Source organism: Mobula hypostoma, chromosome 10 (genome assembly GCF_963921235.1).
Source record: "Mobula hypostoma chromosome 10, sMobHyp1.1, whole genome shotgun sequence".
NCBI classification, from domain to species: Eukaryota; Metazoa; Chordata; class Chondrichthyes; order Myliobatiformes; family Myliobatidae; genus Mobula; species Mobula hypostoma.
Genome location: NC_086106.1, coordinates 42,282,289 through 42,304,282, shown reverse-complemented (window position 1 = coordinate 42,304,282; position 21,994 = coordinate 42,282,289). Strand labels below are relative to the sequence as shown.

The 21,994-nt window shown below is 54.6% G+C and overlaps 1 protein-coding gene across 1 annotated transcript in view; it reads left to right on the top strand.

The window, feature by feature from the left end:
• The first annotated feature begins 1,021 nt into the window (after nucleotides 1–1,021).
• Nucleotides 1,022–21,994, top strand: part of LOC134352526 (probable beta-tubulin polyglutamylase) — an 82,881-nt gene continuing 61,908 nt past the window's right edge. The window contains exons 1-2 of the mRNA XM_063059792.1: nucleotides 1,022–1,262; nucleotides 1,842–2,186. Of these exons, the coding sequence (XP_062915862.1) occupies nucleotides 1,022–1,262; nucleotides 1,842–2,186 (586 nt within the window). The remainder of the gene's footprint in view (nucleotides 1,263–1,841; nucleotides 2,187–21,994) is intronic.

Genomic DNA, 21,994 nt, shown 5'->3' with positions numbered 1-21,994 from the left:
GCAAAATGAAGTAGACACGTTTTCTCGCATATTTTTCTCTTGATTGATTTTTGAGTTACAAACATGACAGGCATAATCTTCTACCAACATTATTGAAAGGTGTTTTTTGAGTCCTTGGTATGTGATTGTTTTACAATCATAATCAGAACCAGATTTAATATCACTGACACATGTTGTAAAATATGTTGTTTTGTGATAGAAGTGCATTGCAATGCATAAAATATACTATAAATAATAATAATGATAAGTACTTTATTGATCCGGAGTAGGAAATTCTTTCGTTGCAGCAGCAACATTTAAAGACACACTCATCAGTGTGCAGACTTAACTGATAATAAAGTACAGAATAATAATATACGCAATAGTAATAAATTGCAATAAGGAATGTATATCCTACTGTGCATCAGTCTTAGACACACAGAGCTTGGGTGTCTGAGATTTTTGCACGTACTACATTTGTCAACGTGTAGCAGGGAGCAAGTTTGTAGATCTGGCAGGAGCACAAGATGTTGTGAATGGCCACGGGAGGGGTGTGGGACAAGCGGCAGAGGAGTGCCAGGGGCGGTGGGCAGTGCGGGTGCAGACACACCCAGCCCTGAGACACCAGGCAAGGTCATTTGCAGGGGCGGCGCTAAGGTGGTGCTAGCTGGGGCTGTAGCCCCGTCAGAAATTGCAATAGCCCCACCAAGACATTGACTGCAGCTGCTTTGCTTTCTCTGAATAGTTTTGAATACAGCTTGTTTCTCTGGTTGATCTAGTGAGACAGCGCCCCCAATTGCCATAGCACCCACGCAGCAATGAAGTTATAAACTCTGTCGGGTGCACTTCTGCTTATTCGCTCCTTGTCCTCAGATCAGTTCAGCTGATCCCAGACACTGGAGGTGGTGACGTCACTGACTCTCCGTCCCGGCGCGGACCCGTGCTCTCGCGAGACGAACCGATGCCACGCGCGCACGTGGTGCTTTGACACGCGAGCGCGAGCGCGGGCCCGGCACGTGCACGGTTTTGGCGGGCGTGAGAAATGGCTGGATCGAGCTCATCCAGAGGGATCAGCCTGAGCCGGTCTGAATCGAAAGTGAGATGCAGAAAGGAGTCAGTGGGGATGAGGACGGCAGCGGTTCATCGGAGGAGGAGAGGGACAGGAAATGGAGCGGGATTGGGAAGAGAAGGTCTCAGTGCGAGTGGGAATACTGTTCGCCAGCAGCCTGAGGAAGGGCCCTTCGCAAGTCTGGCAATCAGCAAAGGAGTTTTATTCGTGGCTGGTTTGAATATTCACTCACAAAAGATGCTACCTTCTGCTTGGCATGCAGGCATTTCCTGCGTGGAGGACATGGGCTCCATTCTGAGTCTCCGGTTACCGCAACTGGCGGAAAGCGACAGCAGCTTTCAAAACCCACCGTGTCGGTGCAGCCCATAAGTTTGCGATGGAGGCGCGGGCCGAATTCAGATTGAGAAAACAAGACGGTGCAAGGCTGGGAAATATGCTTGATAAAGGACATGCAAAGATTGTCCAAGAAAATGGTGACTATATGCGAGCAGTGGTTGGGTCTCTGCGCTGTACTGCGAGCCGAGGCGTTGTCCGGCGAGGACACCGGGAGAATGATGGATCTGGCAACAGGGGAAACTTTGTTGAGTTGCTCCCTGTAATTGGGAAGTTTGATTAGACTGCGGCTAAAACAATAGAGGACAATCCTGGAAATGCAAACAGCACCCATCACGATATCCAAAATGCAATTATGGGTATTATGGCAGATATGGTCAGACATCAAATAAGTGCAGAAATTAAGGAGGCTGGATATTTTGCCGTCATGGTGGATGAAAGTAAAGACTTGAGTAAACAGGAGCAAATGTCAGTGGTGGTGCGCTATTTGAATTGAAGAATTCTTGCACTTCACTCCAGCTGAAGGGTTGGACGCAGAGTCGCTTCTTAAAAGCATTGAACAGACACTCGCCCGGCCGGTGTGTTATTGATGAGAACGCGTGTCCGGGTCAGTGTCGGTCCTCATGCGAACCGAGTTTCTCTCGCCTCAGACGCGTCAAAAACTACTTCAGGAACAGCAGCGGCGATGCTCGGAACAGCAACTTGGCTCTGTTGGCCATAAACAGCCGGAGGACCAGGCACTTGACATCCAGAAAATCATTGATCACAACAACAGGCGGATTGCGCTTCTCTGAAAACATTCATGGTGAGTGCAGTTGATTTTTTAAAAGTTTGGGCCAAGACTAATGCTGATTATTGTTGTTATTATTTTGTGGTGGATACCCCATAGTCCTTATGTTTACTGCAAATCCTAAAATATTACGTTTACTGCTATTAAGCCTACTGGTTTTGTTTAGACTTCCAAGCGGTGATTCTGTTGATTTTTGTTTAAATTCAATAGCCGAATTAATTGGGGTATTGCATGGTCAGAGTACGCCTGGTAAAGCCTTGCATCTGTTGTTTGCCTTATTTGACTTTAATAACGGTGTATCTTCTGGCATTGCTGTCTATGTGATGCGAATAGCGGTGGGTTGGTGTTGTGAACACGCATTTGACACTGATTGCGGGATCGGTGCGTGATTCACGTTGTCCGCTGGTGCTCGGATGCTCTGTTTATGCTCCGTGTCGCCCCGGTTGTCTCCGATGCCGTTGACACTGTAACAGTTCACTTCAATATTAGATCTATCAATTGCTGTTGCTTGTGGATCAACGGAGGCATTTGTAGTCGGCTTGAAACTGACTTTTTAACGCCAGGCGTCTGGCCTTGCGAATACATGTGACCGTACAGTGCATCCCTCAGCACCATCACTGAATCATTTTGCCCCGCCGTAGCCCCAGCAAGAAAAAATCTCCGGCGCCGCCACTGGTCATTTGATCCCAAACAATTGGTTTATTGATCATTGCAGAATGTCCGTCTGGTGTTTCCCACTCCCTCCCCTCTCCCCCAATCATGATTCCCCTCTCCCTGTCCCCCCTTCCCACTCTCAGTCCACAGGAGACACCCGTATCAGAATCAGGTTTATCATCACTCCCATATGTCATGAAATTTGTTTTTTTTGTGGCAGCAGTACAGTGTAATACATAAAATGACGACAGTACACTTCAGAAGTCTTCGATATATATATATATACCTAAGACATTTGCACAGTACTCTTCATATAAGTTGACTTGTAAATTTAATTGTTCATAGTATTTATTTTAAATAAATTAAATATGTAGTGCAGAAAGAGAGCAAAATCGGTGAGGTAGTGTTCATGGGTTGATGGTCTGTTCAGAAATCTGATGGCAGAGGGAAAGAAGCTGTTCCTGAATCGCTGAGTGTGAGCCTTCAGGCTTCTGGATGGTAGCAATGAGAAGAGGCCATGTCAGAGGAGATTTACCAGGATGCTGCCTGGTTTAGAGAGTATGCATTATGATCAGAGATGAAGGGAGCTAGGGCTTTACTCTTTGGAGAGAAGGAGGATGAGAGGAGACATGATAGAGGTGTACAAGATAATAAGGGGAATAGACAGAGTGGATAGCCAGTGCCTCGTTCCAGGGCACCACTGCTCAATACAAGAGGACATGGCTTTAAGGTAGGGGGTGGGAAGTCCAAGGGGGATATTAGAGGAAGGTTCTTTACTCGGAGAGTGGTCGGTGCGTGGAATGCACTGCCTGAGTCCGTGGTGGAGGCAGATACACTAGTGAAGTTTAAGAGACTACTAGACAGGTATATGGAGGAATTTAAGGTGGGGGCTTATATAGGAGGCAGGGTTTGAGGGTCGGCACAACATTGTGGGCCGAAGGGCCTGTACTGTGCTGTACTATTCTACGTTCTATCTCCTGGGTGAGGATGCCGGTGTTCTCACATCACAATAGTGGCTGCACTTCAAACGTAAGCTGCAAAGAACCACCGACACTTCTAGACCCACCGCCGTTCCAACCCGCCATTCCCGTGGGCTCAACTGTCAAACTGCTGGACATCAGTTCCCAGTTGTGTCGGCGTGACCGGGGGTGTCTGGTCAGGAATCCTGTCAGGGCTCTCTCTCTCTCTCAGTCTTTTCTCCAGAGGGACAGAGATCGATCGGAAAACTCGGGTCTGACGGGGAGATTTCTCTCTCTCGCTCTGATCTTCCGGAAAAATGAAACGCTCCCTGGACGAGCTGTCCCGAGGCTCCTCAAAGGAGGCTCTTCCAGAAGGGAGCTCGGGGGCTGCGACTGCCAGCCACGGGGAAGATGGCTGCGAGACCCTGCAAGACGCTTCCCAAACCGACACCGGAATTCTCTGCCGAGCCCGTAAAGCCCGGGCCGAGATGATGAGGCGGGAGAGGTAACGACCAAATAAATGGCAGGCAATCCGGTATTGTGTGGGTGGGGTGTGTCCGTCCGTCGCCGGGAGTGTTGTGGGCGGGTGGGAGGGTGTTTGTGGGTCGGTCCGCTCATCATCCAAGCCGAGTTCTTAAATTTAGCCTCAGAATAGACGGTCGACCCTTGGGAGCAGAGATGAAGGAAAACATTTCCACCATGGACTAGATGGGCCGAAGGGCTCGCTTATGCACTGCAGTTCATAAGGAAGCGGGGTTTGGAGTTTGATGTTTAATCTGATGTTTCCGTGTGGACGATCTCTTAGTTTTTGTCTGAGTGAGGGGTTTGGGGGGGTTCAGGGTTTGATGTTTAATCTGACGTTTCCATGTCGACGATCAGTTCGTTTTTATATGAGGGAGGGGATTCGGGGGGGGCGGTGTTTGGGGTTTGATGGTCAATCTGACGCTTCCATGTGGACGATCTGTTAGTTTATGTATGAGGGAGGGGATTCGGGGACGGGGGGCTTGGGGTTTGATGTTCAATCTGACGTTTCCGTGTGCACGATCTGTTAGTTTATGTGTGAGGGAGGGGATTCGGGGGGTTTCAGATTTGATTTTCAATCTGATGTTTCTGTGTGGACGATCTGATAGTTTATGTGTGAGGGAGGGGATTCGGGAGGTTTCAGATTTGATGTTCAATCTCCCGTTTCCGTGTGAACCATTTGTTATTTTTTGTGTGAGGGAGGGATTTGGGGTTTGATGGTCAATCTGAGTTTTCCTGTGGATGATCTGTTCGTTTTTGTGTGAGGGAGGGGATTGGGGGGGTTTGGGATTTGATGTTCAATCTGACGTTTCCATGTGGAAGATTGTTAGTTTTTGTGTGAGGGAGGCGATTGGGGGGGTTTGGGATTTGATGTTCAATCTGACGTTTCCATGTGGAAGATTGTTAGTTTTTGTGTGAGGGAAGGGGATTGGGGGGGTTTGGGATTTGATGTTCAATCTGACGTTTCCATGTGGAAGATTGTTAGTTTTTGTGTGAGGAAGGGGATTCGGGGGGGGGCGGGGGGGGTGTTGGGTTTGATGGTCAATCTGAAGTTCCCCTGTGGATGATCTGTTAGTTTTTGTGTGAGGGAGGAGATTGGGGGGGTTTGGGATTTGATGTTCAATCTCACGTTTCCGTGTAGACGATCTGTTGGTTTTTGTGTGAGAGAGGGGATTGGGGGGTGTTTGGGGTTTGATGTTCAATCTGAAGTTTCTGTGCGGACAATTCTATCTCCTGTGATCAGAATTCCTATCTCCTTTACCACAGCATTGGAGAGGGATAGTAACAGACAAGTTAGGAAAACGTTTAATTGGAGTAAGGGGGAATATGAGGCTATCAGGCAGGAACTTGGAAGCAGAAATTGGGAACAGAGATTCTCAGGGAAATCTACGGTGAAGTGTGACAAATGCTGAGGGGATATTTGCGTGGAGTTCTGCTTCGAGACGTTCCAATGAGACAGGGAAAGGACGGTCGGTAACAGGAACTGTGGCGTAGAAAGGCTGTTGTAAATCTAGTCAAGAAGAAAAGCTCGCGAAAGGTTTAAGAAACTATGTAGTGATGGAGATCTGGACGATTATAAAGCCAGCAGGAAGGAGTTTGAGAATGAAATTAGGAGAGCCGGAAGGGGCCATGAGAACTTCGGAGCACCCCGAGGTGTCATGGCGCCTTGCCGTTGGCGGCGTTACCGTGGCCCCCGTTTGAGGTTGCGAGGAGAGCGAGTCCCACCTGGCGCGGAATTATTGGGACCCCTTTCGGTTCCCGAGCCAGGAGCTCGGCCTGTGGCGGAGTCTAACTGACCGGCCAACCATGCCTGGTGTCGGTGACTGGCCTCGGCCCCATTCGGACCAAAAGCGCAGCCGAATCTGTTGCTTTGCCTCGGGTCTGACGGGGAGATTTCTCTCTCTCGCTCTGATCTTCCGGAAAAATGAAACGCTCCCTGGACGAGCTGTCCCGAGGCTCCTCAAAGGAGGGTCTTCCAGAAGGGAGCTCGGGGGCTGCGACTGCCAGCCACGGGGAAGATGACTGCGAGACCCTGCAAGACGCTTCCCAAACCGACACCGGAATTCTCTGCCAAGCCCGTGAAGCCCGGGCCGAGATGATGAGGCGGGAGAGGTAACGACCAAATAAATGGCAGGCAATCCGGTATTGGGTGGGTGGGGTGTGTTTGTCCGTCGCCGGTAGTGTTGTGGGCGGGTGGGAGGGTGTTTGTGGGTCGGTCCGCTCATCATCCAAGTCGAGTTCTTAAATTTAGCCTCAGAATAGACGGTCGACCCTTGGGAGCAGAGATGAAGGAAAACATTTCCACCATGGACTAGATGGGCCGAAGGGCTCGCTTATGTACTGCAGTGCTGCCTGCGGAGGGCCCTCCTCGGCCAGAGGGCGCCGAGTCTGGGGAATGCGTTGTCACAAGATGGCGGACGAGGCCAAAGTGGGGTTGGTGCCGCCTTGTCGAGTCAGAGCTTCAGAGGTTATGGGGAGAAAGCTGGAGACTGGGGTTGAGAGGGAAAATAAAGGATCAGGGATTAAATATTACGTTTTCCTGTACTAGGAACTTGCTGTGGTGTGTTTGTCAGGACTCAACATATGAAAAACATTCAAAAATGATAAAGAATTGACTTTATTTCTTACATCCTTCACATACATGAGGAGAAAAATCCTTTATGTTTTACAGAGAAACATAGAAAATAGGTGCAGGAGTAGGCCATTCGGCCCTTCGAGCCTGCAGTGCCACTCAGTATGATCATGGCTGATCATCCAACTCACCACCCTGTACCAGCCTTCTCTCCATACCCCCGATCCCTTTAGCCACAAGGGCCATATCTAACTCCGTCTTAAATATAGCCAGTGAACTGGCCTCAGCTGTTTCCTGTGGCAGAGAATTCCACAGATTCACCACTCTCTGTGTGAAGAAGTTTTTCCTCATCTCGGTCCTAAAAGGCTTCCCTTTTATCCTCAAACTGTGACCCCTCGTTCTGGACTTCCCCAACATCGGGAACAATTTTCCTGCATCTAGCATGTCCAATCCCTTTAGAATTTTATACGTTTCAATCAGATCCCCCCTCAATCTTCTAAATTCCAGGAAGTATAAGCCTAGTCGATCTAGTCTTTCATCATATGAAAGTCCTGCCATCCAAGGAATCAATCTGGTGAACATTCTTTGTACTCCCTCTGTGGCAAGAATGTCTTTCCTCAGATTAGGGGACCAAAACTGCACACAGTACTCCAGCTGTGGTCTCACCAAGGCCTTGTACAACTGCAGTAGTACCTCCCTGCTCCTGTACTCGAATCCTCTTGCTATGAATGCCAGTCTATGGGGTCTTGCTTTTTTGTATGTTAAATTTAAAATGGCTTCTTTGTGATGTTAAATGCTGAGAAAGTCTCGAGCTAGACACTTGCTTGGGTTAATACAAATTGCAGGGTGTTATTAGCCAGTGGGTGTTCATGTGTTGTTTTTTTGGATCTCTCTCTCCCTCCCTCCCTCTCCCATTCTCTCTCTCCCTCTCTCTCACTCTCTCTCTCTTTCCCTCCCCCTCCCCTCCCTTGTATCTCACTCTCCCCCTCTCTCCCTCCCTCCTTCTCCCACTCACTTGCCACCTCTCTCACCCCCCTCTCCACTCTCCTCTCCCCCTCCCCTTTCTCACCCACCCTCTCCCCATCCCCTACTCCTCTCCCTTTCCCCTCTCTCCCTCCCCCTTCCTCCCTCCCCCTCTCTCCCCCTCCCCCTCTCTCCCCCTCCCCCTCTCTCCCCCTCCCTCTCTCTCCCCCTTCTTCCCTCCCTCCCTCTCTCTCCCCTTCCTCCCTTCCTCCCTCCCTCTCTCTCCCCTTCCTCCCTCCCTCCCTCTCCCCTTCCTCCCTCCCTCCCTCTCCCCTTCCTCCCTCCCTCCCTTCCTCCCTCTCTCTCCCCTTCCTCCCTCCCTCCCTCCCTCCCTCCCTCCCTCTCTCTCCCTTTCCTCCCTCCCTCCCTCCCTCCCTCTCTCTCCCTTTCCTCCCTCCCTCCCTCTCTCTCCCTTTCCTCCCTCCCTCTCTCTCCCCTTCCTCCCTCCCTCCCTCTCCCCTTCCTCCCTCCCTCCCTCCCTCCCTCTCTCTCCCCTTCCTCCCTCCCTCCCTCTCTCTCCCCTTCCTCCCTCCCTCCCTCCCTCTCTCTCCCCTTCCTCCCTCCCTCCCTCTCTCCCCCTTCCTCCCTCCCTCCCCCTCCCCTCTCCTGTATCTCTCTCCCACCCTCCTTCTCCCCTCCCCCCTTCTCCCCTCCCCTGTATCTCTCTCCCCCTCTCTCCCTTCCTCCTTCTCCCACTCACTCGTGACCTCTCTCACCCCCTCTCCACTGACCTCTGCCTGACCCCTTTCTCACCCCCTCTCCCTTCCCCTACCCCTCTCCCTTTCCCCACTCTCCCCTCACACCTTGCCCTCTCCACTCCCTCTCTCCACCTTCCTCCCTCCTTCGCTCTCTCCCCTCCCCTCTCCCCGCCTCTCTTCTTCCATCCATCTCCCCCTCGCACCCCGCCCCCTCTCCCCCTCGCTCTCTTCCCCGCCCTCTCTCTCCATCCCTCTCTCTCGCTCCCTCCCTCTCTCCTTCCCTCCCTCTCGCTCGACACCTCTCTCTCCCCCTCCTATTCTCACCCCCGCTCGCCCTCTCCCCCTCGCTATTTCCCCCAACCTCCCTCCCTCCCTCTCTCGCCATCCCTCTCTCTCGCTCCCTCCATCTCTCCCTCCCATCGCGTTATCCTTCACCCTCGCCATCTCCCTCCCTCCCTCCCTCCGTCTCCCTCTCTCCCCCTCCCACGTATATCTCTCTCACCCCTCTCTCACCCCTTTCTCACCCCTCTCTCACCCCCTCCATCTCTCCCTCCCATCGCATTATCCCTCGCCATTCCCCTCCCGCTCTCCTCTCACCCCTGTCCTTCCCCCTCTCCTACCTCTCCCTCACTCCCTCCCCCTCTCCTACCTCTCCCTCACTCCCTCCCCCTTCCCTCCCCTCCTCCCCTCCTCCCCTCCCCTCCTCTCTCTCCGCTCCTACCCCTCCTCTCCTCTCCCCTCTCCCTCCCTATCTCCCTCCCTCCCTCCCTCCTCTCCTCCCACCCTCTCTCCTCTCCTCTCCTCTCCTCCCACTCTCCCCTCCTCTCCTCTCCCCCTCCCTCCCCATCCCTCCCCCTCCCTCCCCCTCTCCTCCTCTCCCCCTCTCTCCCCTCCCCTCCCTCTCTCCTCTCCTCTCCCCCACCCTCTCTCCTCTCCCCCACCCTCCCTCTCTCTCCCCTCCCCCTCTCCTCTCCCCTCCCTCTCTCCACTCCTGCCCCCCTCCCTCCCCCCCCCTCTCCCCCTCCCTCCCTCCCTCCCCCTCTCCCCCTCTGTCCTCTCCCCTCCCCCTCTCTCCCTCCCTCCCTCTCTCTCCCCTTCCTCCCTCCCTCCCTCCCTCTCTCTCCCCTTCCTCCCTCCCTCCCTCCCTCTCTCTCCCCTTCCTCCCTCCCTCTCTCTCCCCTTCCTCCCTCCCTCCCTCCCTCTCTCTCCCCTTCCTCCCTCCTTCCCTCCCTCTCTCCTTCCTCCCTCCCTCTCTCTCCCCTTCCTCCCTCGCTCCCTCCCTCCCTCTCTCTCCCCTTTCTCCTTCCCTCCCTCTCTCTCTCTCTCCCCTTCCTCCTTCCCTCCCTCCCTCTCTCTCCCCTTCCTCCCTCCCTCCTTCTCTCTCCCCTCCCTCCCTCCCTCCCTCTCTCTCCCCTTCCTCCCTCCCTCCCTCTCTCTCCCCTTCCTCCCTCCCTCCCTCTCTCTCCCCTTCCTCTCTCCCTCCCTCTCTCTCCCCCCGTCCTCCCTCCCTCCCTCTCTCTCCCCTTCCTCCCTCCCTCCCCCTCTCTCTCCCTTCCTCCCTCCCTCCCTCACCCTCCCCTCTCCTGTATCTCTCTTCCTCTCTCTCCCTCCCTCCTTCTCCCCTCCCCTGTATCTCTCTCCCCTCTCTCCCTTCCTCCTTCTCCCACTCACTCATGACCTCTCTCACCCCCCTCTCCACTGACCTCTGCCCTACCCCTTTCTCACCCCCTCTCCCTTCCCCTACCCCTCTCCCTTTCCCCACTCTCCCCCTCACACCTTGCCCTCTCCACTCCCTCTCTCCACCTTCCTCCCTCCTTCGCTCTCTCCCCCTCCCCTCTCCCCGCCTCTCTTCTTCCATCCGTCTCCCCCTCGCTCTCTTCCCCGCCCTCTCTCTCCATCCCTCTCTCTCGCTCCCTCCCTCTCTCCTTCCCTCCCTCTCGCTCGACACCTCTCTCTCCCCCTCCTATTCTCACCCCCGCTCGCCCTCTCCCCCTCGCTATTTCCCCCAACCTCCCTCCCTCCCTCTCTCGCCATCCCTCTCTCTTGCTCCCTCCATCTGTCCCTCCCATCGCGTTATCCTTCACCCTTGCCATCTCCCTCCCTCCCTCCCTCCGTCTCCCTCTCTCTTCCTCCCACGTATATCTCTCTCACCCCCTCCATCTCTCCCTCCCATCGTATTATCCCTCGCCATCCCCCTCCCGCTCTCCTCTCACCACTGCCCTTCCCCCTCTCCCTCTCCCTCACTCCCTCCCCCTCCCCTCCCCTCCCCTCCTCTCCCCTCCTCTCTCTCCCTCCCCTCCTCTCTCTCCCCTCCCCTCCTCGACCCTCCTACCCCCTCCTCTCCTCTCCCCTCTCCCTCCCTATCTCCCTCCCTCCCTACTCTCCCCCACTCTCCCCTCCTCTCCTCTCCCCCCTCTCCCCCTCTCCCCCCTCCCCCCATCCCCCCTCTCCCCCCTCCCCCATCCCCCCTCTCCCCCCTCCCCCATCCCCCCTCTCCCCCTCTCCCTTCCCCCTCTCTCCTCTCCCTCCCCCCTCCTCTCCCTCTCCTCTCCTCCTCCCTCTCCCCCTCTCCCCCCTCTCCCCCCTCTCCCCCCTCTCCCCCCTCTCCTCTCACCCTCTGTCCTCACCTCTCCTCTCCCCCTCCCTCTCTCCACTCCCCCTCCCTCTCTCCACTCCCCCTCCCCCTCTCCTCTCCCTCTCTCCCCCTCCCTCTCTCCACTCCCCCCTCTCCTCTCCCTCTCTCCCCCCTCCCTCTCTCCCCCCTCCCTCTCTCCCCTCTCCCTCTCCTCTCCCCCTCCCTCTCTCCTCTCCTCTCCCCTCCCTCTCTCCTCTCCTCTCCCCCTCCCTCTCTCCTCTCCTCTCCCCCTCCCTCTCTCCTCTCCTCTCCCTTCCATCCTTCTTCTCTCTCCCTCACTCCCTCTCCCTTTCTCTCCCTCACTCCCTCTCACTCTATCTCTTTCTCCCCCTCTCTCCTTCCTCCTCCTCCCTCTCCCTCACCACCTCTCTCACCCCCACTCTTTCCTCTCCTCTCCCCTCCCCTTCTCACCACCTCTCCCCCTCTCTCTCTCCAACCTCCCTCCCTCCCCCTCTCCCCCCTTCCATCGCATTATCCCACGCCATTCCCCCTCCCTCCTTCCTCTCCCCCTCCCTCCTTTCTCTCCCCTCTCCCCTCTCCCCTCTCCCCTCTCCCCTCTCCCCTCTCCCCTTCCACCATCTCTCCCCCCCCTCCCCCTTCTCCCCCCCTCCCCCTCTCCCCTCCCCCTCCCCCTCTCTCCTCTCCCCTCCCCTCCTCTCCCCTCCCCCTCTCCTCTCCCCTCCCCCTCTCCTCTCCCCTCCCCCTCTCCTCTCCCCCTCCCCCTCTCCTCTCCCCCTCCCCCTCTCCCCCTCCACCTCCCTCTCCCCTCTCCCCTCTCACCCTCTCACCCTCTCACCCTCTGTCCTCACCTCTCCTCTCCTCCCACCCTCTCTCCTCTCCTCCCACCCTCTCTCCTCTCTCCACTCCCCCTCCCTCTCTCCACTCCCCCTCCCTCTCTCCACTCCCCCTCCCCCTCTCCTCTCCCCCTCCCCCTCATTCCCTCTCTCCACCTCCCTCTCTCCCCCTCCCTCTCTCCCCCCCTCTCTCCCCCCCTCTCTCCCCCCTCTCTCCCCCCCTCTCTCCCCCTCCCTCTCTCCCCCTCCCTCTCTCCCCCTCCCTCTCTCCCCCTCCCTCTCTCCCCCTCCCTCTCTCCCCCTCCCTCTCTCCCCCTCCCTCTCTCCCCCTCCCTCTCTCCTCTCCTTTCCACTCCATCCTTCTTCTCTCTCCCTCTCTCCCTCACTCCTTCTCCCTTTCTCTCCCTCACTCCCTCTCACTCTATCTCTTTCTCCCCCTCTCTCCTTCCTCCTCCTCCCTCTCCCTCACCACCTCTCTCACCCCCTCTCTTTCCTCTCCTCTCCCCTCCCCTTCTCACCACCTCTTCCCCTCTCTCTCTCCAACCTCCCTCCCTCCCTCTCTCCCCCTTCCATCACATTATCCCACGCCATTCCCCCTCCCTCCTTCCTCTCCCCCACTCTCCCCTCCTCTCCTCTCCCCCACTCTCCCCCCTCCCCCCTCTCCCCCCTCTCCCTCCCCCCTCCTCTCCCTCTCCTCTCCTCCTCCCACTCCCCCTCCCCCTCCCCTCTCCCCCCTCTCCCCCCTCTCCCCCCTCTCCCTCCTCTCCTCTCCCCCTCTGTCCTCACCTCTCCTCTCCCCCTCCCTCTCTCCACTCCCCCTCCCTCTCTCCACTCCCCCTCCCCCTCTCCTCTCCCTCTCTCCCCCTCCCTCTCTCCACTCCCCCTCCCCCTCTCCTCTCCCTCTCTCCCCCTCCCTCTCCCCCCTCCCTCTCTCCCCCCTCCCTCTCTCCCCTCCCTCTCTCCTCTCCTCTCCCCCTCCCTCTCTCCTCTCCTCTCCCTCTCCCTCTCTCCTCTCCCCCTCCCTCTCTCCTCTCCCCCTCCCTCTCTCCTCTCCTCTCCCTTCCATCCTTCTTCTCTCTCCCTCTCTCCCTCACTCCCTCTCCCTTTCTCTCCCTCACTCCCTCTCACTCTATCTCTTTCTCCCCCTCTCTCCTTCCTCCTTCTCCCTCTCCCTCACCACCTCTCTCACCCCCACTCTTTCCTCTCCTCTCCCCTCCCCTTCTCACCACCTCTCCCCCTCTCTCTCTCCAACCTCCCTCCCTCCCCCTCTCCCCCTTCCATCGCATTATCCCACGCCATTCCCCCTCCCTCCTTCCTCTCCCCCTCCCTCCTTCCTCTCCCCCTCCCCCTCCCCCTCCCTCCTTCCTCTCCCCTCTCCCCTCTCCCCTCTCCCCTCTCCCCTCTCCCCTCTCCCCTCTCCCCTCTCCCCTCTCCCCTCTCCCCTCTCCCCTCTCCCCTCTCCCCTCCCCCTTCCACCATCTCTCCCCCCTCTCCCCCTCTCGCCCTCTCCCCTCCCCCTCTCTCCTCTCCCCCTCCCCCTCTCCTCTCCCCCTCCCCCTCCCCTCTCCCCTCCCCCTCTCCTCTCCCCTCCCCCTCTCCTCTCCCCCTCCCCCTCTCCTCTCCCTCTCCCCCTCTCCTCTCCCCCTCTCCTCTCCCCCTCTCCTCTCCCCCCTCGCCTCTCCCCCTCCCCCTCTCCCCCTCCACCTCCCTCTCCCCTCTCCCCTCTCACCCTCTGTCCTCACCTCCCCTCTCCTCCCCCCCTCTCTCCTCTCCTCCCACCCTCTCTCCACTCCCCCTCCCCCTCCCCCACATTCCCTCTCTCCACCTCCCTCTCTCCTCCTCCCCTCTCCCCTCTCCCCCTCCCCCTTCCACCATCTCTCCCCCCTCTCCCCCTCTCCCCCTCTCGCCCTCTCCCCTCCCCCTCTCTCCTCTCCCCCTCCCCCTCTCCTCTCCCCTCCCCCTCTCCTCTCCCCTCCCCCTCTCCTCTCCCCTCCCCCTCTCCTCTCCCCTCCCCCCTCTCCTCTCCCCCTCTCCTCTCCCCCTCCCCCTCTCCTCTCCCCCTCTCCTCTCCCCCTCCCCCTCTCCCCCTCCACCTCCCTCTCCCCTCTCCCCTCTCACCCTCTGTCCTCACCTCTCCTCTCCTCCCACCCTCTCTCCTCTCCTCCCACCCTCTCTCCACTCCCCCTCCCCCTCCCCCACATTCCCTCTCTCCACCTCCCTCTCTCCTCCTCCCCTCTCTCCCACCCTCTTCCTCTCACCCTCCCTCTCCCATCCTTTTCTCTCCCTCCCTCTCTCTTTCTACCTCCCTCCCCAGCTCTCTATCTGATTCTCTCCCTCTCCCTCTCCCTCTCCCTCTCCCTCTCCCTCTCCCTCTCCCTCTCCCTCTCCCTCTCCCTCTCCCTCTCCCTCTCCCTCTCCCTCTCCCTCTCCCTCTCCCTCTCCCTCTCCCTCTCCCTCTCCCTCTCCCTCTTTCCCCATCCCCCCCGCCTAAGAGAGAATTGCCCCTTGCAGCAAGAAATTGCCCTTTTTTTACCCCCTATTTCTCTATTCATTGAGATACAGTGGGGAGTGGGCCGTTCCGACCCCACTGAGCCGCGCTGCCCTGCAACCCTCTGGATTTAACCCTGGCCCCATCACAGAACCACCCACCTACCCAGCAGTAGGTCTTTGGGAGTGTGGGAGGGAGCCGGAGGGACACCCGCACGTCCATGGGGAGGGGACGGTACATCTCCTTACGGCAGCGGCGGGAATTGAACCCGCCGGCGGCAGCTCTGTAATGCGCTGTGCTGAGCACTACTCTACCTTGGTGGGAGGATGATTACCTGTCTGTGTTAGAATGTTCCCAGATGAACCGGTGGGTGGGGGGGGAGAGGGAGAGGAAGAAAGAGAGGGAATGAGTGAGAGAGAGGGAGAAAGGGATAGGAATGGGAAGAGGGAGTGTGGGAGAGAGGGAATGAGGAAGGAGAAAGGCAGAGAGAGGGGAGAGGGAAACAGAGAGATGGGGAGAGACGGAGTGAGGGAGAGAAGGAGAAAGGCAGAGAGAGGGGAGGGAAACGGAGAGAGACGGGGAGAGAGGGAGTGAGGGAGAGGCAGGGAAAGAGAGAGAGAGAGAGAGACTCTGATCTCACATTACAGCACCTATGTTAAAGATGAAAGGTAACAGAACAATTTATTTAGTTCTAATGCCCTTATAGTGATTCTTTTCAACTGCACACAACTTTCATCCCTCCCTCTTCACACCCACGTTACTGACTTCCAGGTAACGAATACACATCAGCCCTGTCTTGTTTTCCATTTAGCTGTGCTTCATGCTTCTTAGGAACCCATTGTTTGGGGCTGCATTTTGAGTTTACTGTACAGTCCATACTCAGATTGGCGGCTGCAGTCAGTTGCTGAAGTTATTTGCTCTTCATGCTAACTCCACTGATCCACACTGATCGTATGGAGGCCATTGGCCATTGTCGGTGGGAAAAATGTGGGGTATTTTATGAAGAAAGATTTGAGGCTTAAGTAACTACTGTTGCCTTTCTGCTTTGAGGCAGTGTTCTTGTGGATGTGTCTGTCTCTCTGTATCTTTTATTTCAGATGAATATGGATTAATCTTTCCAACTGCAAGCAATCCAGTGGTGAGTATGTGCAGTTCCCTTCAACTCCGCGTGTAACCTGCATCCTATTTCTGGTTGTATATGTCCGTTTGTTCATTCGTTACGTGCCCTTCCTGGATAATGTGGGTGATCACAGTCTTTCTGTGGCCATGACTGTCCTTGGCAAGTTTCTCTACAGAAGTGGTTTGCCATTGCCGCCTTCTGGGCAGCGTCTTAACAAGATGGGTGAAATCCCAGCCATTATCAATACCCTTCAGAGACCGTCAGTGGCCGCACAGCTTGTGATATAGGCTGGTTGCTCATGCCTGTTCCCATGGCTTCACCTGACCCTGATTCGAGGCTTGGGGGGTGCGGGAGAGTGGGGTGGGGGGGCACTGCTAAACAGGTGTTACACCTTGCCCAAGGGTGACCTGCAGGCTAGCGAAGGGAAGGAACGCCTTCCACCTCCTTTGGTAGAGACGTGTCTCCACCCAAGTGTATACTGAGCTGTCGCAAAACCTGCGGAGATAATTGCCTGGTGTTGATAATCTACAGCCTCGGCAAGGCCACCTTCAGGATAGAGGACAAGCAAGCATCTTGTATCCCATCTGGGAAGCCTCCAGCATCGACCTGGAACTTAGGATATAGAACAGTACGTGAGTTCAAAGAAGAGATAGGCCATCCCTACTTTGTGCAGTTTCTGGTGATCTCTTTCGTATCAGGGTGCGCAGGTGACCCAGTCTGGATTAAGTTAACAGGGAGTAATCCTATTCTAGGTGCTCTAACTTTATGGAGCCAATTCGTATTCTTAGGCTTAGTTATTAGGCTGAATTTGGGGAGTAAGTGTTGCTTTTAGACCTGGTTCGTAGGCTTCGTTTAGACTGTTAAAGCCCTTTTGGCCCTCAGCGTTGTGCTGATCCAATGAAATGGTCAATTAAGCCAGTCTCCTCTGCCTACCCAATGTCCATATCCCTCTATTTACCTCGCAGTCAGGGGCCTATCTAAACATCTCCAAAAAAATCCCTAATGTTTCTGCCTCTACCGCCACCCGAGGCAGTGCATTCCAGGGACCCACCACCTTCTGTGTGGGGAAAAATAAACTTACCCTCACATCCCCTTTGAAGCTACCCACTCTTACTTTAAGTGCATGCCCTTTGGTATTAGACGTTTCAACCCTGGGAAAAAGATACTGTCTGTCTACACTCTCCATGCCTCTCATAATCTTATGCATCTCTATCAGATCTCCCCCGCACCTCTGAAGTTAGTTTTCTCTAACTTCCAGTAATTTTTCCCCTCCCCCTTACCTCTTCAATTCTTCACTCTGGCATCTTTTCTCCACTTCACCTGCCTATCACCTTCCCCTGGTTTCCCTCTTCCTTCTTTTTCTCCCATGGCCCTCTCTCCTCTCCTATCAGATTCCTTCTTCTTCAGCCCTTTACCTTTCCCACCTATCACCTCCCAGCTCTTTATTTCATCCTCCGCCCCCCCTCCACACACACACACACACCTGGCTTCACCTATCACCTTCCAGTTTGTACCCTTTCCCCTCCACACCACCTTACCCCCCTGCTTTCCTTTCCAGACCTGAGAAGGGGCCTTGGCCCAAAACGTCGACTGTTCAATCCTCTCCACAGATACTGCCTGACCTGCTGAGCTCCTCCAGGATTTTGTGTGCGCTGCTCTGGATTTCCAGCGTCAGCAGGATCTCTTGTGTTAAAGTTAGCGGGGGACCGCAGCACCCGTTATAATGGGAGATTTTGTGTTCATGTGAATAGGGAATAGTGTATTCCGTGTCTGTCTAGGCTGAACAAATAAACCTGTCCCCATGCTCAATTGGGTGATTCATCCGGGGGAACGATGAGAGCATCTATGTTGGGAAATAAAGAGTTGCCACTTCCGGCTGAGACCCTTTGTCAGGACTGGAAAGGAAGGGAGAAGAGGCCAGGATAAGAAGGAGGGGGAGGTGGGGGGAAGGAGGACAAGCTGAGACAGATCTTCCCCGGCTAGAGAAGGAAACAAGGGCAAGAATTTCACAGAATTTGCCCCAGAAGATGGGTTGGAAGGTTGCATCATCCTCATTCGCCAACGTTCTTGCCTCCTCACCTGAGCCTGCACTAGGAGATGAATGCCAAGACCCCAGAGTTGGTGCACAGGAGATTTGTTCGAGGGCTTCAGCTGCAGGGAGAGAGACTGGGGAAGCTGTTGCATTGAGCGACGGAGGAGTAAACAAGGTTATTCTATAAATAAAAGACAGATTTTACTGTAAACATCTGAAAACGTTGCCACAGTGCCGGGGAAGGGTGCCATTTCAGCGTGAGGAGTACAAAGTCTGGCCATAGTAATCTCTGCGGCATTCACTAAATGCTAGAGGAACTCAGCAAGTCAGGCAGCCATCTATGCCGGCCGGTGGTGTGGTGGCATCTGCACCGGACTTCGAGCCGAGTGGCGGTTCGAGTCCGGCCGGCTCCTTGCACGCCTTCCATCCGTGCTGGGTTGAGCGTCAAGCTGGCGACTCGGCCTGGTAAAAAAACAGACAGATGTGAACGAAACGGCAAGGTTACCGCCCAATGCGCCATGAGCCGCGGAGAGGAACAACTAAAACAGTCGACGTTTCGGGCCGAGGGCCTTCATCAGGACTAGAAATGAGATGAGAAGTCAGAGGTGGCGGGAGGAGAAGAAGTAGTACAAGGTGGCAGGTGATAGGTGATAGAAGGGGTGGGGGTGAAGTAAAGAGCTGGGAGGTCGATTGGTGAAAGAGATAAAGGGCTGGAGAAGGGGGAATTTGATAGGAGAGGACAGAAGGCCATGGAAGAAAGGGAAGGGAGAGGAGCATCTGAGGGAGGTAAGGGGATGAGGTGAGAGAGAGAAATGGGGATGGGAAACGGTGAAGGGGAAGGGTGTTGGGGGGCGGGAAATTTGCAGAAGTTCGAGAAATCTATGTTCATTCTATCAGGTTGGAGGCTACCCAGAGGGAATATAAGGTGTTGCTCCTGCAACCTAAATGTGGCCACATCGTGGCAGTAGAGAAGGCCGTGACTGACATTTCTGAATGGAAATGGGAAATAGAATTGAAATTGGTAGCCATCGGGAGATCCAGATGTAGTGTTTATTGCTCGGCGAAGCGGTCTCCCAGTCCACATTGGGTCTCACTGATATACAGGAGGCCACACCTGGAGCAACAGGCAGTCGACCCCAACAGACTCACAGGTGAAGTGTGGCCTCACCTGGAAGGACTGTTTGGGCCCTGAATGGTAGTGATGGAGAGTGTGGGGGCAAGGGTGGCACTTGTAAGTGCCAGGAGGGAGATCAGTGGGGAGGGACAAATGGACAAGAGAGCCGTGTAGGATTCGATCCCTGCTGAAAGTGGAAAGTGGGGAGAAGGGGAAGATGTGCTTGGTGGTGGGATCCCGTTGGAGATGGCGGAAGTTGCAGAGAATTATGTGCTGGACGCGGAGGCTGGTGGGGTGGTAGGTGAGGACAAGAGGAAATCTCTCCCTGCAGGGGTGGCATGAGGATGGGGTGAGAGCAGACATTCGTGAAATGGAAGAGAGGTGAGGGCAGCTTTGATGTTGGAGGAAGGGAAGCTCCTTTCGTTGAAGAAGGAGGACATCTCCTTCGTTCTGGAATGAAAAGCCTCATTCTGAAAGCTGATATGGCAGAGCCAGAGGAACTGAGAGAAGGGGATGTCATTTTTACAAGTGACAGACTGGGAAGAGGTATATTTCAGGTAGCTGTGAAAATGAGTAGGTTTACAAAAGATATCAGTAGATAAACTTTCTGCAGAGATAGAGACAGAGAGATCACGAAAGAGAAGGGAAGTGTTGGAAATGGACCAGGTAAATTTGAGGGCAGCGTGGAAGTTGTAGGCAAAGTTGATGAAGTGGACGAGTTCAGCACTGGTGCAGGAAGCAGCACTAATGCAGTTATTGATGTAGTGTAGGAAGAGTTGGGGCATGATACCAGTGTGGGCTTGGAACATAGACTGTTCCACGTAGCCGATGAAAAAGCAGGCATAGCTGGGACCCCCGCGAGTGCTCGTGGATTCACCTTTTAGTTTGAAGGACGTGGGAGGAGCCAGAGGAGAATTTGTTGAGGGTGAGGAACAGTTCTGCCAGAGGGAGGAGAGTGGTGGTGGAGGGGAACAGGTTGGGTCTGGTGTCCAGAAAGAAGCAGAGAGCTTTAAGGCTGATGGGGGCTGGAGGTGTGTAGGGACTGGACATCCGTAGTGAAAATGAGACGACCAGGGCTAGGGAACTTGAAGTCATTGAAAAGATCAAGAGCGAGTGATGGGTTTACCTGGACAAGTAGGTTTGTGGATCTTGGGTAGGAGGTAGAAATGGGAGGTGCAGGTTGAGGGAACAATGAGGTTGGTGGAGGTGGGTTGGAGATCCCCAGAGTCAATATGGTTGGTGATGGTGTGGAGGACAATGGCCTGGTGCTCCTTAGTGGGGTCCTGTTCCAGGGGTAAGTAAGAGGAGGTGTCTGAGAGCTGGCGCTGGGGCTCAGCAAGGTAGAGGTCAGTTCGCCAGACTACTACAGCACCTCCCTAATCTGCAGGTTTGATGGTGAGATTAGGATTAGTGCGGAGGCAGTGCAGAGCGGAGTGTTGAGAAGGAGTGAGGTTGGAAATGGAGAGGAATGTTGAAGTCGAGATGGTTGATGTCCCATCGACAGTTGGCAGGTCACCCTTGGGCAAGGTGTAGTACCTGCCACCTGCCTAGCCCCCCAGTCTGGGCTATGTGAAGCTAAGGGAGCAGGTGGTGGATGGTTGTATGAGCAGCCAGTGCAGATCACAAATCCAGGTTATGCCACCACTGATGCCAGTCAGACAATCTCTGAAGAGTATTGAAAATGGCTGGGGGTCACACATCTTGTAAAGACACTGCTCAGAAGGTGGCAGTGACAAACCACTTCTGTAGAAAATTTTGCCAAGAACAATCATGGTCATGGAAAGAATGCGATTGCCCACATCACACGACACGGTGCATAATGGTGACGTCATATGACACGGCACATAATGATGAAGCAGCTTAATTTGCAACTGACAAATGCTGGAAATCCAGAGTAACACAAGCAAAATGGAGCAACTCAGGAGATTAGAGAGCTGGATAAAGAGCCAACATTACGGGCTGACCTCCAAGAGGTCCACAGCCTTGTTGTGGTTTGAAGGCTTGCATACCTCAATGACCCAGAGAGCTCTGCTGGCTGGGGTCGGGGCTTTGTGCTTTGGCTCTTGGTAGGATCGCCCACGCCGAACAGGTCAAAGGGTAGAGGTCAAACTAAGAGTGGTCCAGCAGTCCTCCGGATTCGGGGGTTCAGCTCAGAATTGTTATGGAAACAGTAGTGAAGATTCCTTCTACGCCTGAATGCTGATGATACTCCTGAGTCTCCACCCGGGGCTTGCATGGCTGACAGTAGTGAAAACGGAGAGAAGCCACCGACGTGATGAAGGGAGTCCTGAAGATCATCAGAGACGGAGGACCTTCATTGCAGAAGGTAAAGTAAGTTTCAGTCCGAGACCCTTCATTAGAACTCACTAATACTTTGTGATTCATGAAACCGACCATTGTGTGTGGGACATCCTGACTCTGCCCAGCTGAAACTACATAGGGGGAAGGCATCAGATCGGTATCGGCACTTTGTGAAAGATATATCCCTGCCTCTTAAGGCCCAGTTCAGGACAGATCTGTTTCATCACTTAAACCTCTGTTTAGTTGTATATTCAGGGTGCCATGCGTCAACCCTGTAACAGAAAGGGTTCTGCTGGTTGGGACGTGCTACCATTGTAATTATGTGATTCTGTCAATCTGCCTGACTCTATTCAAAATGTTCACATTAAGTAGGTGATTAGTTAATCAATCATGGTGTCCACAAAGTCAAAGTAAAATTTATTATCAAAGTAGGTATGCGTTTCCATCTACAACCCTGAGATTCATTTTCAATAAATCTATGGAATAAAAACCTTAACAGAATCAGTGAAAGACCACGACAACTTGGGGGTCAGCCAGAGTGCAAAAGGCAACAAGCTGTGCAAATCCGAAAAGAAAGGAACAATAAATAAGCAATAAATATCGAGAACATGAGATGAAGATTCCTTAAAAGTGAGTCCACAAGTTGCGGGAACATTTCAGTGGCGGAGCAAGTGAAGTTGAGTGAAGTTAACCCCTTTGGTTCAAGAGCCTGTACCACCTTCCTGATGGTTGAGGGGTAATAACTGTTCCTGAACCTGGTGGTGTGAGTCCTGAGGCTCCTGTACCTCCTTCCTGATGGTTGAGGGGTAATAACTGTTCCTGAACCTGGTGGTGTGGGTCCTGAGGCTCCTGTACCTCCTTCCTGATGGTTGAGGGGTAATAACTGTTCCTGAACCTGGTGGTGTGGGTCC